Source organism: Mchenga conophoros, linkage group LG15 (genome assembly GCF_057382185.1).
Source record: "Mchenga conophoros isolate Kocher_MC1m ecotype Shallow Benthic linkage group LG15, M_conophoros_male_GT1.1, whole genome shotgun sequence".
Lineage (NCBI taxonomy): Eukaryota > Metazoa > Chordata > Actinopteri > Cichliformes > Cichlidae > Mchenga > Mchenga conophoros.
In genome coordinates, this window is record NC_140540.1 from 42,767,772 (window position 1) to 42,785,854 (window position 18,083).

Below are 18,083 nucleotides of genomic sequence, written 5' to 3' on the forward strand. Positions count from 1 at the left end.
TAATGTAGTGTCAAACAGAACACACTGCATCATGTTGACAAGGTGCGCTTTATTAACACACCAAGTGCAGAATCACCACCAAACACAAACACAGACACGTACAAGCATTGCTACACGGTGATCTAGAAAATGTCTGTACATGTAGAAAACGTTGTGCTGCCATTTTTTTGTCTTCTTTGAATCTAAATGATGAAGAGGAGAGAAGGGGAGGGGCTTCAGTCTGAGACTGGACCTCTAAAAGGAAACGGGGACTGCAGAAACACCACAGAAACATCAGTGGGAGTCGAGGTGTGTCGAGCACAGAGCCCCACCTGCCAACTTCACTGTCGTCGTGAACCTGCTCAGGTGGATTCCGGTCCACAGGTGGGAGCTCCTTGTGTTTCAGCTACAGCGGCCCCTCGGTGCCACACTCCAGATTGCAGCGCTGAGTCGTGACCTTTGGGTGACCAGCTTTGCAGGTGTGTGTGCATGAACAGCTGGAAAACAGCATATTGTGGCTGGTGAGGCTCTGCAAGTTAACAGGCTAACTGACAGATGTGGGCTCAGGAGGGTGGAGAAGGGGCGGAGCCACAGATAGAGTGATACTTCAGTGAGGCTCTGGTACCTGCAGTAAGGCCAGTAGATACAGTAGAACACAGTAGAATATAGTGAAGGTAGAACCCTGTACAGTTAAAGAAACAGACCGGAGAAGCCCATGCACTCTGACCCCCCCCCCCGACCTTTGACCCTTCGGATGTTTGTTAGCCCTCGTGGTGTGAAAAGGCATGTATGCACCTTTGCTCCAGTCCAAACCCAAATGCTGCTCTACAGCATCGTCTGTGGCGAGGCACAACTTTGTTTTTAGCACCGCGGGTTCTCGGTTGTCACGCCAACGGCGTTCAGAGCCGCATGATCTGATTACAGGAAGTGGAATTCTACCTGACCACAGACCACATGATCTTTGTCAGGAGAGGTCAAAGGTCAGATTCAGTCTGTAAAGTGCTCTGAGTAACATCTGCTGGGAAGGTCATGTGATCTAATCAAGTGTTATTTTATGTCTGTGGCGAGGAGGAAAGGCAATGATTAGGACTATATCAGTTCAGCTGGAGGGACGCTGCCCCCTGATTGTTCTGCCACGCTGCTGGACTTCAGTCAAATGGTGTTTAAAACACCTGCTGAAGTGTTTAGCTGACAGCCAAAAAGCCAATCACAGCAGGACAGGGCATCCTTCCGATCGATCCGGTTTAGCTGAGGTCAGGTGTGTGGGCGCCCAGTCTATGCACAAAGAAACCAATAAAATAACATAGAAAACATGATGTCATCAGTTAGAGCGATCAGAAAAGTTCAAAGTGCTAATTGGTCCCATCAATGAAAAGTGGGCGTTGTCACTCTACGTGACTTCTCAGTAGTGCTCCTCGGTGTGGGCGGGGTCACAGAAGAAGCGAGAGCTGCGTTTGGCAGTCCGAGCCGTGAAGGGGACGGTCTTCAGAGCTGTAGATAAGCGAATAAACAGTCAATCAGAGGACAGCTGACACGCCTGCTGTGGTCACTCACGTGCCTTGGCAACATGTTTACCTGTTATGATATCCTCGATAGCGCCGTCCTTCCCCTCATAAACATGGCGGCTGTCTTTTCCTTGGCGCCTTCTGAGCTCCGTGATCAGCTCCTGCTGCTGCCGCTTCCCTCTGTGGGACGGAGACTGAGAGGGGGAGGGGCTTCAGTATTAGACGCTGTGACACGTCACGTCACCTGATCGATCGATTAGTGATCTGAATAAACCTAAATCTGACCCCCTGGAGCCTCCTGACCAATCAGAGACTGTTGGAATCATGATGTCAGTGAGGACAAAGAATTACTGAGCTTCTGTCATGGTCTCCGTGCCTGCCCAGCTGGCCCCGCAAGGCTACATGTGTTTGTTTTGCTTTCTCTCTCTCTCTCTCTTTCTGGGCGGAGCTCACTGCGGGCTCCCGCCCTTGGCCCACACACCTGTCCACTATTTGAGGCTGGGACACAGATCTTCTCGTCGCTGGATGATTGTACTACAGACTTTTCCTTCCCGTACCTGTGACCTCCCTGCAGTGCGTGTGTGTGAGGCTGGGCATGAAGACGAGAGCGAGTGTGAGAGAGCTTCCCCTTGGTCCCTTGGAGCCTGGATTTTCCCCTCACTGTATATATTGTGCACCGGTGTTGTAAATAAACTGTGTTTGGAAACGTCAACCTGCTCTGCTCTTGAGTCCTTACTCTCAGTTGTGACAGCTTTATTTTTAAAAACAAAGATGTAAAGAAACTTTCAGAGAACCGAGGTATTTTAAAAATACCTGAAAACTAAACATTTTGGTTTAATGTAGGAATTCAACATGGAGGTGCAAGCATAAGCTCCTCCTCCATCAGGAGGTCACATCCAGCTGACATAATGGGAGCTAAGTAATGGATTATGTCATGAAGTTTCACCCTGGTCTCCTCTTCCTCCTCCTGCTGCTCCTCCTGTTCCAGTTTCTCCAACAACATCTGCTCCTGACGCCTCCTCTGCTCGTTCTCCTCCTCAGCCAGCTGGAGACACACAGAAACATATTAATGCAAAACTAAACTCAACTGATATAGGCCTACTATCAGAGAGGGAGCATGGTCTATAGACAAAGGTTACCCACCCTGTAGGCTTTGATGAAACGAACAAAGATTGGGAAGAAGACAGACGGCGGCATCGTCTTTGAACTCTCTCCGAAAAACTTCACGGCATCTTCAAAGGCATCCTAAAGTTTATATATACACACACAAACACACACACACAGAGCTGGTTATCATCAGTCTACCTGTTCTCGTACCTTAAAAAGACAAACAATACATAAAACTGATTAAGAAACAAGTTAGGAACATGTGTAAAGCTTGTAGGTTTAGTGTTGGTAGTGTTGTGGGTTTACCCCTCTTCTTCTCCTTCTACCTCTTCTTCTTCTCCTTCTTCGTCTTCTCCTACCTCTTCTCCTCCTTCTTCGTCTTCTTCTCCTCCTTCTCCTTCTACCTCTTCTTCTCCTTCTACCTCTCCTTCTTCTAATAATAATAATAATGGATTGCATTTATATAGCGCTTTTCGGGACACCTCAAAGCGCTTTACAATACCACTATTTATTCACTCTCACATTCATACACTGGTGAAGGCAGCTACAGTTGTAGCCACAGCTGCCCTGGGGCAGACTGACAGAGGCGAGGCTGCCATATCGCACCATCGGCCCCTCTGGCCATCACCAGTAGGCGGTAGGTGAAGTGTCTTGCCCAAGGACACAACGACCGAGACTGTCTGAGCCGGGGCTCGAACCGGCAACCTTCCGATTACAAGACGAACACCCAACTTGAGCCACGATCGCCCTTCTTCTCCTTCCTTGTCTTCTCCTTCTTCTTCTTCCTCTTCTTCTCCTCCATCTTCTCCTTCTCCTACTCCTCCTATGTGCTCGGCTGTTTGGTGTTCACAGTTTGAGCTGATTCTGCAGGAGGAATTGCACCTGAATCATGGCTGTGTGGTAACACATGGTGTATGTGTGTTTCTCACCTGAGCAATGCGTGCGTCCTCCTGCAGTTTGCTGAGCCGTGATTCGTTCCTGCTGATGAAGTCTTTGAGCGTAGCATTGTGCGACACGCTGAACTCTCTCCAGGTGAGCTCCATGCCGCGCTGGAGCTCCTTCACATCACTCAGCACGTTCTCCAGACTCACTGCACAGTACAGGTAAACGAGCTCAGGTAAACGGGCTTCTCGCAGGGAGCGCAGCGTCCTGATTGGCTGTCAGACTCACCTGCGGCAGCCTTGTCCACGTAGTGAAGCTCGTTGTAAAACAGAGACACAGCAGGATACTTCTCTCTCACCACGTTGCTGATGTAATGAAGCAGAGTTTGTGTCCTGTCGGTTGACTTGGTCTCCAGTAACTATGCAGAAAACGCACAACCATGGTAACCGCAACAAACAACAAGGCTCTAGAGCAGGGGTGTCAAACTCAAATACACTGTGGGCTAAAATTCAAAACAGGAACAAAGTCGCGGGTTAACGTTAATATTTATTGAAATATATTTATTCCTCCAGATATAAGAATGAATCTTTTCTTATGGACTCAAACACGTTTTGCTGAAAAACTGAATATGGAACAAGCAAAGCTTAATACTAAACAATATATATATTAGCTGTATAATACCAGTAGGCCAGCTCTAATAGTAATTTGGTATGGCTTCGCGGGCCAAATGTAATTAGGCTGCGGGCCAAATTTGGCCCGCGGGCCAGAGTTTGACACCTATGCTCTAGAGTGTGCTCCAAATAAAGAACTTTGTGATGAGAAGATTGTTCGTTAATCATTTACAAATCAATACTGTCTGTATGGACAGCAATTAAAAACAAGGTGAACATGTAAAGCTGTGGTGTTAAGCGATGCGGTTGGAAAATTTGGGTGCACCTAACTTTTGTGCTGGTGCACCTAAGAAAAAAAGTTAGTCTAGAGCCCTGAAACACACAAACAGTCACAGCTGCGTGTTGGGGCCTATTAAAGCTCGCTCTGGGGATATGTCCACACTAATGCGTTTTTGTTTGAAAACGCATTGTTTTCTCTCCGTTTTGGCCTCCCGTCCACAGTGAGATGGCGTTTTCCCCAAGGAAAAACGCAGCGTTTTTGAAAACGCTCTCGAAAACGAATAAATATGAAGACAGTGCATTTGCGTCGTAGTGTGGACAGTGAAAATGGAGACTTTCGAATCGATGATACATTTTAGTCATGTGATGCAGTCATGTGACCAATTAAACAAAGATAGCAGTTGTTTTGTTTGCTATCAATTTTGACAGCCCTATTAAAGATAAATATCAGCTTGTACATGCTTCAGGTAGCTTTTCTTCAAATTATTTAATTCTCACACGCTTTTGCAACTTTGTTCTTTTGTGTTACTCGCAGCAACAACTCCACCTCATTGTTAGTCCATTTAAAAAACGTGGTGCTTTTCCTTGACGCTTTGCCGCAACGTTTCAAGGAGTTGGAAAGTAAATAAACGGCTGACGGAAATGAAGGGGGCCGAATCTTCTTGCGCTTCACGCAAGTACTGGAATGTAAGCGTTCTCGTCCGTTTCAATGTGGGCGCACAACTCTGTGAAAATAACTGAAAACGCTAGTGTGGACGTGGATTGTTTTCAGATGAAAACACTGTTTTCAAATCTATCCGGGCTAGTGTGGACGTAGCCTGAGCCTTTTGGTGGGATTCACTGTATCAGACTATAAATAAACCCACCAGCAGGGGACGCCTGTGCTGATGTCTGATGGAGGTCTGCGAGAAACTGGTTCAACCCAGCTGCCATGGCAACACACCAAGTTATAAAAGTCAAGAGATCTATGACTGACTCATGTGACACAAGATGTGATGTCATTGCTTATTTTGGTACATAAACTCCAAACATGTCAGGCAGTTAAACGTCAATTATTAGAAATTAAAGCTGTTTAAGTGATAAAGATACTAAATTCAAAATAAAATTAATTAAAATCATGTTGTGCTGATTGGTCGGATCAGTGATTCAGTGTGTGTGTGTGTGTGTGTGTGTGTGTGTGTTACCAGGTCTAAGCTCTGCAGCTTGAATCCATACACCGCTCCTCTCTTACTGCTGTTCATGTAGTTTCCCAAAGCCAAGATGATCTACGACAACACACAGCAGCTGAGCATGAGTATTGATGACACTGACTGATTATTGATACAGAAACAGAGAATCAGGCAGAATATCCACAGGTAACCTCAGACTGACCTCGAGGATCTTCTTCAGCTTCTGAGAGGACTTTATAGAAACTGAGGCCGCGATCATGGCGTGGAGTTGCTGAAAGGAAACAAGACGGTCAGATGGGTCACACCTGTCGATATACTTGCATACCTTCCTATCTGTATATCTGTCTCACCGGTGTTAACATCTGGACGTTGTCGTTGAAGTTGCCCATGAAAGTCATGATGGTCATGCGCTGACTGAGTCTCTCAAGGCGACTGAACTGCATCATGAAGCGATCTTCGTCACTTAGTGCCTCCAGAGGTTTTCGGTCCCTCTCATATTGCCGTAGCAACTTCAGCTCAGCCTCCGTCGGCAGGAAACGTGTCAGACACTCTACAAAGTCCACCCGAACGGTCCGGAGGTCAAACCTGGAGAGATGATGGACTGGGTTGATTTGATAGAGTGACTCGGAGTGTACACAGGTACCTAATAAGCCACTTAAACACACCTGTAGAGGGTCACCTGATTGATTTCAGGCACATTGCAGTATGGCTGACTCAGATTCAGTTCTGAGGCCTGAATCTGAAGTCTGATTATCACTGATGGAACCCAGGCCAGGCCAGAACCGACTGCTTTTATTGGGGTCATGGGATGCTCACTATGATGCTGTTTAAACTCTAAAGTACTCTGAGACAGAGGAACTTCTATGATGTCATCTCAGGCTGGGTGTGAAGGCAGTTTGTCTGATGAATGGAAGCCACCATGAGTAAATTCTCAGCTAACAGAGGTAACAAACTCCAAATGTTAAAAGCTCTGATATCGGAGGCAGAGAGAAGAAGGTCAAGGATCAAAGCTAGGAAGAGATCGATGGATCATAAAGCAGCAGCTCTGGTGGACAGAATCATATGCCCACCTGAACTCACCTGTAAACACACTGCTGTTGTGCACTGCTGTTATATAAACATAGCTACATTCAATTTTGCCTATTTCTGACTCTGGCACCAAGCTGGCATCGCTGGCACCTGTAACCTGGTGCAGTTCCACCTACGTTTGGATGGCACGGCAGATGACCTCTGACCCCTGGCCGGCCTTCCTCAGCGTGATGGCCAGGTTTTTGGCTCTGTTGGCCTCCAGCAGAGAAACTTTGGACGGAGCTTTCTGAGGAAGCTTCTGTCTGGACAGCGTCAGGTCCACAGCTGGACCCTGAGCCTTGGTCTTAAACATCTCCTCGAACTCCTCCACGTTCAGGTCCTGAGACACACACAGGTCATCGCAGATTTTAAACAGGTGAAAAGCTTTTGTCAGCCCTGAGTGATGCCTCTTGCTGTGGATGTTACCTGCAGGATGGACTCGTCATCAATGTCATTGAAGATGGTTCCGTTTATCTGACTTGGCTTCAGAGCTACCCAGTTCAGCACCGGCATCCTGAACTTGGTCTGGATTGGCTTCTTTATCTTCACCGCTGTGCGAGACATGTGAGCAGGGAGACATGTGAGGAGAGGACGAGACTGGCCTCAGATTGGTACTGCGAGTGACTAAAGTCCAGCTGTGTGTTCAGACCGATCAATCAGTTTGTGCCAAACTGCTGAAGGTTAACAGGCATCACTGCACCTGTTACTATTGTCAGGTACAGGTGCGACAGGTGAGCAGGTCTGTATGGGACAGACCAACAGAAGTCTGTTTTTCTAGCATAACCAATATAGGTCTTCAACTTAATTCATGGATGAGCATTACTTTGGGTCTCATCAGAGCCAATCTATCCCTCGGACTCTATTTTATTTATTTATATCTTTTCTCTTCTCAGGTAAGAGTAGGTATGATCCTTCAGTCTGAACACACATCTTAGAAGTGGGATCAAACATATGACTCTGACTGACAATTGTGGCAGTTGATTAATTGAGAAACCAGCCACTGACTGGCTGCGGCTGGTTTCCAGGTGATGGAGGAATGGAAGAAGATGGAGGGTGGGGAAGTAAGGGTGTTTTGTGAAGATGTTAGAGAAAGTAAACGTACAGAACAATTTGAGAGCACCCTCTGTGAGCAAAACAGAAGAAAAGAAACAACATGTTAGTAAAATGGCAGTTAACATACACATTTATCACACTGACTAATATTTCTGGACTCTCATCGGCTGAAGGTGTGACATATTTAATTGTAAGGAATAGACAGCGTATATAAAGAGATCTGAACTGTGGTTATTTGTGTAAACTGAGAGCTGAGTTCTGGTGAAGCTGCTGAAGTTGAATCAGTTCTGTAAATTTTATTTTGATAAAATGTGATGGAACAAATATCTCTAATGTCTTTTATTAGTGACGATGGTATAAGTAGGATAACAGTCTGAGATTTGAGCTCCATTTCACTTCAGTGGTTCTTCATCAATAGTACAAACAATATGCAACTTTTTCTGTATGAACAGAACATTAAACTGAGAAAAATCCAAAAAAGTAATACTCTGTATATATCAGCATCCATTCACCAATGGAGACTGTTGGAAATATTTAATATTTAATAAGAAATTAACTTCCCAGAAGTAAATATTAACCACCAGAGAAGACCGTCATGACTGAAATTTGCAGACAAGGACTCTATGACCTCTTGGACTTCAAGGACACGTGTTTATTTAAGTCTGACCATCAGCCACCTGCAATCCAAAGCAAAGCATTCATCCAAGGAAAAATGATGCAAACCAAACCTTAACCAACCTAAACTCCAAACCAAACAATCAATGAAAGCCAAACTCCAAACCAAAACAAACCGAGCAAAACCAAACTCTCAATCAAACTAGAGTCCAAACCAAACTAATCCAAGCCAAACCAGCCAAAGACCAGATCAATCTTAACCATGTCTGTTGTTGTGATTTGGTGATGTATAAGTAAAACTGAATTGAAAATTGAATTGAATTGAACTGAATCAAACCAAAACAGTCCGCACCAAACCAAACTCTCACCTAAATCAAATCTGGACCCAACCAAATAATCAATACCAACCCAACCTAAACCAAAAGAATCCAAGCCAAAAGCCAAACTCTCAACCAATGGTTCGGTCAAATCCAAACTTCAAACCAGACAAAAACAACCCGAGCAAAACCTTGCTCTTAACCAAGCTAAACTCCAAACTTAAACAACCTTAACTCCAAACCAGAGCAACACAAATTCGAAATCAATCCAAATTCTCAACAAATTCAACTGAGTTCAATGTCACCAGTTATCACCACCATCATCAAACAAAGGCTCACTGACTACCTGCTCTGCATGAGTACCATCTGGCCTCAACAGATCTTCTATTTATGGCTTTTCCCTGATCTGATGTATTACCTCTCCAACATTTCAGAAACAAACTCTGACTATGAAGAAGACAAATCTACAACCAAGGAAGAACAACCAAAGGTTGAAAACCCCGGCCTCAAACTAACACAGATTCACTGAGATTTGCTGACCCAAACTACAACCACCTCCTTCTGTTCAACCTTTGCAGACCTTAGTTTTTCACCCAAATGTTACCAAAAACCAACTTCTCAACTGAGAAAAGTAAAGAGAACTAACAACTGGCTAAAAAACAAGAACAGCTGGTGTCAGCTGGAGTCAGCATGTTTATAGTTTCTATTATTTTTTTTTCGTAATAATGATTTGAAACTGATGTCTATAGTTCATGTCCTGATTAACTGTAACTGAGTTTACTCCTCACCTGGCTGCAGTAATGTACAGGTGTAGTGTTGGTGTGGTTACAGGGGAAAGGACAGTTTGATGGTCAGGTTTGGTTCAGTTCTAAACAGCCTGTGAACCCACTGTTTGCAGTCTCACCTGCAAGTCCAGAGTTAAAGATGACTGTAGGTGACCCCCCTGTTCCTGGGAGTGGTGGGGCCACAGGTGGAGGAGGCGGGGGCATGGGGACGGAGGAGAGCTCACTGGTCCGACAAGGTGGAGGAGGGGGAGGGGGAGGAGGAGGAGGACCAGGTGGAGGAGGTGCTGGGTACGGTCCGTTGGACACTAAAGAGGAAAAAAAAAGACAATGTTATTACTCATTATACAGGTGATACTCAGCAGTAAAGTAAAATAAAATTAACGAAGTGCTTCACAGAAACGGACATACAACCTCAAACAAACAAAATCAACCAAAAGCAAGTTTAAACAGATATGTTTTTAACTGCTTTTAAAAGAAATGACTGAGTCCACAGATCTCAAACTCAAAGGGAGTGAGTTCCAGAGTCTGGGGGCCACTGATACAAACGCTCTGTCACCTTTTGTTTTTAGCCTTGTATGCTGGACAACCAGCAAGCCCTGGTTGCAAGACCTCAGGGACCTGCTGGGGCGATAAGGAAGAAGATGATCGCTGATGTAAATGGGAGCTACACCGTGCAGGGCCCTATAGGTCATGATTATAATCTTAAAACGGACCCTGAACTTGACAGGGAGCCAATGCAGTTGAATCAGCAGGGGAGTGGCATGGGAGTATTTGGGATGCTTTGTCAGAAGCCTGGCAGCAGCATTTTGAACACCCTGCAGTCGTTCCAGGGAGGCATTACTTAAGCAAGTAAACAAGGAATTACAATAATCTAAGTGAGATGAAACAAAAGCATGAAGAATCATTTCCAATTCAGAGCGTGACACAATGAGCTTAGCAATATTTCTTAAACGGTAAAAACAAGAACGAACCAAAGATTTAATGTGTGTGTCCAGCGTCAGAGCTGGGTCAAATGTAACACCAGGGTTCCTAATGGAGGGTTTAATATAAGAAGCAGGAGGGCCTAGATTTTTAACCACGAGGGGAACAAAATTCTCAGGAGCAAAGACAATGACTTCACTTTTATCAGCATTTAGTTGAAGATAATTATCAGCCATCCAATCTCTAATGGGATCTAAGGACCGCAAGATTTGAAGCTTAGAAGCATCAGTACCTGCAAGGTTCAACTCACTTGTGCCTGGCATTGGTGGAGGAGGAGGTGGAGGAGGTGGGGCCAGCATGCCTGGGGCTCCGCCCAGCCCCGGTCCCGTACTGTGATAAGCTACAGTCTCAGGGCTGCAGGAATCAATCAAAATCAATCAAAAACAAAATCCTTAGCCAGAAGTTTTTAACTGTGAGATACTACAGTTTCTAGGTCCTGTGATTCACCTAGGGGACAGGTTAGGACAGGGTGGAGGTGACGGAGAGGCAGAATCAGCCACCCCTCCATCGCCCTCTCCTCTCTGTGGTTGAGGAGCTCCGGGTCCTCCGGCCTGCTGCGCTTCCTGAGCCTGACGCTCCAGACGACTCTGACGTCGGATCGTCTGGTCCTTTTCCCGTACCATACGCCGCAAGGTATGCACCTGTGAGTTAGCACTGGCATACACATCCTGCAGAGGTAAGCGGTGATGGTGAGTCAGGGGCAAGAGTGGTGCCAAAGAACAGTCCAACATTTTATAAAACCCATGTTTAAAAAGTATTTCAGCCCTGTAAACTCCACATTATTCCCTGTAGATGTCTCTTCATCATTATCACCATCTGACCTACTCTTATACATTTATTTGCCTCATTTATTTGCTCCATGGTGACAATGTACATGTGGTTTCCACAGTAACAAGACTGACCCGGAGTTGGTCCAGCTCTTTGTTGGTCTGCATCAGCTGTTTCTCCAGTTCCACAATCTTCAACATTGCTTCGTTCTCCACATCCAGCAGACGTTCTGACATCTGAAGGCATATAGAGAAAGAAAGAGGCTGGTGAAGGTCAGCACAAAACCAGAGATTTATCATAATGTCTTTTAAGACTTGACCCCTTTGTTTCCACCTGTCTCCCTCCACCTGGAGGTCTTACCGTGGCCAGGTTCTCCTCCAGTTCCTCGACTCTCTCCAGAGCAGCAGTTTTGGTCTCTGCATCCTCCAGCAGTGTCCCGACATCAAATACGTTGTCCAGGTACGCCTGAATCTGAACCTGCAACCTGTCACTCTCTGTGTGCTTTAGCCGCTGAGGTGAAACAGGTGAGGGCACAGGTGAGGAGACAGGTTTTGGTGAAACACATCATTTTCTGAACAGCACTAGATGTAAATTAAAACCACATTCTGTCTGAGAGTGACTGTGATGCTCTGATTGTGGGTTTCTGTCTTACCTCCAGGTGTTCTTCCAGGTTGAGTTTGGTGAAGTCATATTGCAAGTGGACTCTGAAGTTCATGTCCTCTACAGAGTGAACCACAATGTTGATGAACTGCATGCAGGCCACCTGGAAACATGTTTCACTGCCCATTATTAACCTGATGATGTCACACCAGGCAAGTCTGACGTTACCAAAGTCACACAGATGTAAACTTTGTGAGCTGAATGGATCTTAAATTTCATGCAATTAATTTAAAAGAAAAATCTTGAAATATTAGGTCCCATTTGAGACAAAGTTACCAAGAAGTCGATGTTGTCATCTTCATTCTTAAAATGTTCCATCAACTTTTCAAAACGCATTGACTCAGAGCACACCTGCAACACATCAATCAATCAATCAATCAATCAATCAAACAAACAAACAAACAAACAAACAAACAAACAAACGTATGCTGTTTACTCTCTTCTCATTTTCCCAGTTTGTACCTCCTTTCCTTTAATATAATTTCCTCCCATCTGAGATGTGATGGGAGGAAATGCAAGAAGTCGAATCAACAGGTTTTTAACAACAGGAGAGCTCTTTAGTCCAGAGCCTCATTTTATAATAACGCATACAGATGATCACTCTGGATGCCATTACCTTGGCCTCCAGTAACACCATGAAGAAAACCTTTAGTTGTTCTTGACCAGGATATGTCCTTCAATGCACATATAAACAAACATCTTTAGGACTGCAATATCTCTAAAACTAGAAATGTCCTCCTCCCTTCATGGTTTGGTGATTCCAGCTCTGTGGCACACCTGTTTCATACGTTACTTTCTCCTTCTCATGTATCCTGACAGAGACCCCAAGACAACAGGAGGCACAAAGTGGAGAAATGACAAAAGGATTACTTGTTGTTTTATGTTTAGAGTGTGTTGTTATTTTGTTTACAGTTTTAAAGTTGTCGAAGGCCGACAGGATGATCTCGTGCCCTCCTCTGACCAAACACACTGCGGCCAACAACTCCAAGACCAGAGCCTTTGTCCTGATGAAGAAAATGCATCAAATAAATTTTTAAAAAGCTATTTATAGAGAGAAAAACAAGCTTCACACACGAATTAACAAACAGTGAACAGAAACAATGTCTACATCTGTGGTTTAACTGACTTTGTGGCTTTCTTCTCAGGAGCTGTTTGAATTCACTCAAAGTTTGTATTTTCTAACACGCAGGTGTATTTTGTTCTCTGCCAGCGAGACAGATACAGCAGTGGTAATATTTATATTAGTTGTATCTGCAGATGTACCTTGGGTTCCTGTTGTTGAGGCTGAGAGCAATTTCATTGACAGCGTGAGGATGAGACATCACCATGTTGAAACCGTACTGATGAAGATGAGGACACAGATGAAGGTCAGTAATGTTTCCGGCTCTAAAATCTAAACTTTACAGATTTAGGACAGGTTTGACTTCAAATTGACACAAACGTTCTGTCACCGGGCAGATTAAGTTACCTGGTAGTTCATGATGGCTCTCAGACACATGATACAAACGTGAACATCATCTTTCTTGCACACAAGTCGTGAGTTCTTGAGAGTTCGACGACTCGGCAGCGTGTTGGATCGAGTCACCAGAGTCGAACTACAAACAGAAAATTCACGTTAGCACACCTAGGTGACTTCTGGTTTTATTCATACATTATGTTCTGCTACCTGATGGAGTGTCGAGCTGCTCGGGGTACAGAGGAGGATGGTGAGGGGAGGCTGCAGTCACCATGGAGATCTTCTATCGAACGACTCCAGGGAGAGTCGATGGACGACACCTCGCCTCCAGCCTCTGACTGTTCTCCATCAAACCTGAGCACAAAAAGTTTGTAAAATGTTTGTAAGTCCCAAACCTGCTCCAAACTAATCACCTGAACACTACATTTCATCTGTCGGTGTGATCGCACCATAAAAAGATCCGACATGTGAAGTTCAAAATTCAGACCGAAGCTCAGAAAGCAAAGAGGAAGCCCTGTCTTTACTCACGTGACAGCGTACTGAGCAAACGACAAATATTCAACCAGAACATCAAGACCCCTATTCTCCTCATTCAGAAACTCTCTCACCCACCTGCAGACAGACGGGAGACAGATGTTAGACAGCCATGAGACTGTTAGACAGGTTAGAGAGACAGACAAGTGTTCTGACAGACAGGTACCCAATGTGGTTTGTACGAAGAGAAATCTCGAGTTCTCTGAGCGTCTGAGTTGATTCCTGAACTCTTCTCCTGAACTTCTGCAGACAAACACACAAACTGGTCAATATTTTAAAAAAATATAAACACAGGCCGTAACTGAAGGACTACCAGCAGGACTCTAAAAGAAAGTTTTCTCTGTCAGCGCAATAAACTTTAAACTTTGCCATCTTACCTTCCGTGTGACGGCCGGGTCGAGGAAGCCTCTCAGTTTCTGGATGTAGGTGTGAGGAGGATTCTTGACCTGAAACCTTTCCTACATCAAACATAAAAACAGTGGGACTAGATGGGATCAGATATGAAGCCCCACCCACCACAACGCCTGTCTGACTTTTACTGGGGAAAATAATTCTAAATGTCATTTTTTAAAGAAACTTTAAAATGTTATTAAATTTGCTCTCAACTTTATCAGCTGCAGGATTTTGTCAAATCTCAAATCAACAGAAGTGGGGCAAATTACAGACTGGAACCAAAGGTACGGGGACCCAGAAAGTCCAAGAACCCTAGTCAGGGCTCTAGAGTGCGACCAATTTGGTCGCAAATGCGACCAAATTTTTCAGTGGTGCGACTAAAAAAAAAAATTTGGTTGCACCTGTGCGACCAACTGTTCGAGTAGCAAAAAAAAAAAAAAAATCTGCAACCTTCCCTGTGGTCAAAAAGAGACACACATTATGCCCCTATCGTGGACTAAACCAATCAGAGATAGTAAGGGGCGGGACCTCTCTGATTGGCCGTGGTCCCGTTGAAAGTCCAGGTGGAAGTGGGAGGTGAGTAGCTTGAATAAAGCGATATCAATTCATTAAATCCTGAATCGACTTTTAAATATAACTGTGTTTTGCCAGAAACGCCAGATTCTCAGATTAAAGCTCACAAAACCATTTCAACAACAACCAAACAGCAAATGAGAGCAGGTACACGGATTCCACACAAAGACGTAAACACAGACCCGACGCATCAGAATCAACTTTGTCTTTCTCGGCTGAAGAAGTCAGTACTGATAAATGATCAGAATTATAATATTTCTGTCTGAGGCTAAGTTGAATCGAATCGGGACTTTGAAAACCAGAATCGAATGGATTATAGAAATCAGTGATGATACCCAGCCCTAGTGAGCAGCCTGGGCACGACAGAAGTGGATGTAGCTGTAATAGGAAAAGAACTATTGCTAACTTTTCTGTTAAGTTAAGGCCTGATCCTTCTGAAATTCATAGCCAGTGCTCTGACACGGTGTCATCAATCTTTGAATGCTGAAAAAGCACAGTGTATCCAGAAAAACACATTATATTATAGAAATTATTATAAAATTTGTGTGCGCCTAACTTTTGTGCCGGTATGCCTAACTTTTTAAAGTTAGGCGTACCTGTACGCCCAGGCAAAAAGTTAGTCTAGAGCCCTGCTAGTCTAAACCAAGATATATGACATATAACCCAGAAATAACTAAAATGACATACAGGAGAGATGTAAAATGACCGTGAAGAACAAAAACAGCAACAAACAGCTGGAAAAAGTCTAAAATTACATAAAATGCCACATTAGAAACACATAAAACAATCTGTTTTGTAAAATGACCAAAATGGGATAACAAATGACCCCAAAGTCACACAACAAATCATATCTGCACCGTTTATGATTCGTGTCTCTTTCAATATTCAGATCAATGAGTTGAAGCTTCTTAACAATTTGTTCCTGCAGTCCCATAAACATCCACCTACCTGATCACAAATAAGCTCCCACTTCTTTTCATTGTCGTAGGAACGCAGCAGACGCACCTTGTCAGGTGGCAGGTTCATTGAATTCTGAAAATCAGACAGTTTTATTGCTCAAACACGTCTAGAAACAAAAAAGACAACATTTTGAACCCTTAGTCCATGAATACAGACACAAACCCTTAAAGAAAATCAAAGTAATATGTAAATCTCAACCCCCAAACCCTAAATACAGAATGAACTCTAAACTCCCAACTCTTTTTTTTTATTCACTAAACAGCCCAAGACAAAATCTGGATGTTCCAATTCACATGTCTGTACTTAAATCCACAGATTAAATAAAAGAGTCAGTCATACCAAAGGTTGCTCCAAAAACAACAAGATTTGAGCCTTGAAGATTAAAGTGATGACGATCAACTGATCCTGGATCTGCTGGTTCATCCATGAATTTTTCCATGACATGAAACTTTGTACCAGTTTTATTCAGTGTAAACACAATTAAATGATGGCTGTCAACCAACCATGATATGCTACTCCTGCAGGAGGATCCTGCTGTTACTAGTGGACCATGTGACCACTATTAAGTGATTCTTTAGTTAGCTTGACTTGTGACTTTTAGAGATACTGAGTCAGGTCGTATACCTTCAAAGGTCAGCTGTTTCATATTTTCAGTGGATAGCTAAAGTGGCTTATAGCCCTCATACTGAAGCTCATGTCAGGGTGAAACTTCGAGCCCTCCTATTGGTCCAGTCCCAGAGCTGCTGATCATGGTTTCCAGTATCAACGTGTTTCCCCTGTCTGACTTGGCTAATCTAATTCTCTTGTGTTTTTGAAGACCTGAACAAACTGTAGAGGGGCTTTGAGCGTGAATCTGAAGACAAGCGTGTGAACAGACTCTTGAACAGACCCAGCTGGTTCTGATGTGGTTCTGAATGTTCCTCCCTTTAGATCCAGATTCAGACCAGGATCTGTGTCTCCTGAGCCAGACTACATCACAGTTTACAGAATGAACCTGCAGAACTATAGACCTCTAGGACCAAAGACCACAGGAGAAGTGACCTGGAGAACCAGAAACCCAAAGAGGGGAAACTTACAGATCCAGAGCCCTGCAGAACCACAGGCATTTAAAACCAGTAGATCTGGAGACCAGGATCTCATGGCCTGGTGATCAGGTTCTGCAGAGACCACTAACCCACGCCAGACCTGCAGAGTGTGACTGCATATTTTCAGCATGCCTGTGTGTGTCTGTGCGAGTATCCTACCAGTGCGATGGAGAACCTCTCCTCTAGCTCGGCCGGGTCTGGCATCGGGAGTCGAACCGGAGCAGCTCTGGACCGGATGACGGCCAGCTGGCTCTCCATGCTCTCGGCGTTACCCATCACATGCGCCGTGAACACACACCGAGCAGGAACACGGGAACACACCCACCCACAGCAGCACACACACTCAGCACACACACAGGAACATGTGGTCGACCATCACTATGAACGTAGATGGGTGGTCGAGCTGCTGAAGGCCTGTCTCTCTCTCTCTCCTGTCTGACTCCTCAGACGATGAAGAGCGTCTGCCTCCTCCTCCTCTTTGCCTGTCTCTCTCTCTCTCTCTCTGTCTCTTTGTCTCTCTCCCTCACCGCTGCCACTGCCGCTGCTGATGCTTCTGCTGCTGATCCAGATGAAGCCTGCTTGGCTGCTGTGTTATTGTGTGTTTGTTTGTCTGAAATGTGTGTGTGTGTGAGCGCGCGTGGCAGATCAGTCGGTTAATCCTCCCCCTCTCCTCCCCCACACGAAGAAAGAAAGAGAGAGTCGGCCTCCCCCCTCTTTGTCTCTCTCTCTCCCAGCTGCAGTCTCTGTGCAGCTTGCTCCACCCTCCCTCCACCCTCTCTCTGCCTCCTCAGACAATGAACCTTCTGCTGCCACAGGCCCCGCCCACCAACACACATACACACACACATGCAGCGCTGTGAGTAATCTGACTCTGGATCAGCTGTGTGTGTTTTCATTAGTCTATAATAAACAAGATTTGTTGTTAAACATGTAAATCTTGGGTTTGATCCCAAGATTTGTATTGTAGTTTTATGATTTTAACTCTAAAACAACAATATTAAATTACACATGTACCAAAGAAAACTGCAGACTAACGAACACTCCTCCTTCATTTGTCACACAACTTCTTCACAAGTAACATTTTTACCATTAATTCAAAAATGACTGATCACCATCTCACAGACGTAACTTTATGTACAGCTACTTTCAGTACCATTGATACTCATTTAGACTCTTTATATAATATCCTATTAGAGCGATTAGAGCACACTGTAGGTATTACAGGTACTGCGCAGCAGTGGTTTGTATCATATCTATCTACTAGACTCCAATTTGTGCATGTAAATGGAGAGTCCTCTTCACA

General features: G+C 44.6%; 1 protein-coding gene across 2 annotated transcripts; it reads right to left on the reverse strand.

Moving 5' to 3' along the window:
- Positions 1-29: 29 nt before the first annotated feature.
- Positions 30-17,477, reverse strand: LOC146559002 (formin-like protein 2). 2 transcript variants are annotated; one of them, XM_085246518.1, is made up of 28 exons: positions 16,940-17,477; positions 15,684-15,767; positions 14,147-14,227; positions 13,936-14,012; positions 13,764-13,847; positions 13,446-13,589; positions 13,248-13,374; positions 13,043-13,119; positions 12,690-12,783; positions 12,056-12,130; positions 11,772-11,882; positions 11,480-11,629; positions 11,254-11,355; positions 10,799-11,019; positions 10,602-10,705; positions 9,490-9,675; positions 7,703-7,723; positions 7,027-7,151; positions 6,738-6,940; positions 5,883-6,117; positions 5,735-5,803; positions 5,548-5,628; positions 3,762-3,891; positions 3,521-3,681; positions 2,628-2,729; positions 2,431-2,529; positions 1,555-1,678; positions 30-1,470 (listed from the first exon to the last, which is right to left on the reverse strand). In XM_085246518.1, exons 1-28 carry the CDS (start codon positions 17,054-17,056, stop codon positions 1,382-1,384), a joined length of 3,273 nt encoding a protein of 1,090 aa, XP_085102644.1. In that variant the 5' UTR covers positions 17,057-17,477; the 3' UTR covers positions 30-1,381. The 2 variants fall into 2 exon arrangements, with proteins under 2 accessions (XP_085102644.1, XP_085102646.1); XM_085246520.1 differs by lacking the exon at positions 7,703-7,723.
- Between the last annotated feature and the right edge of the window lie 606 nt (positions 17,478-18,083).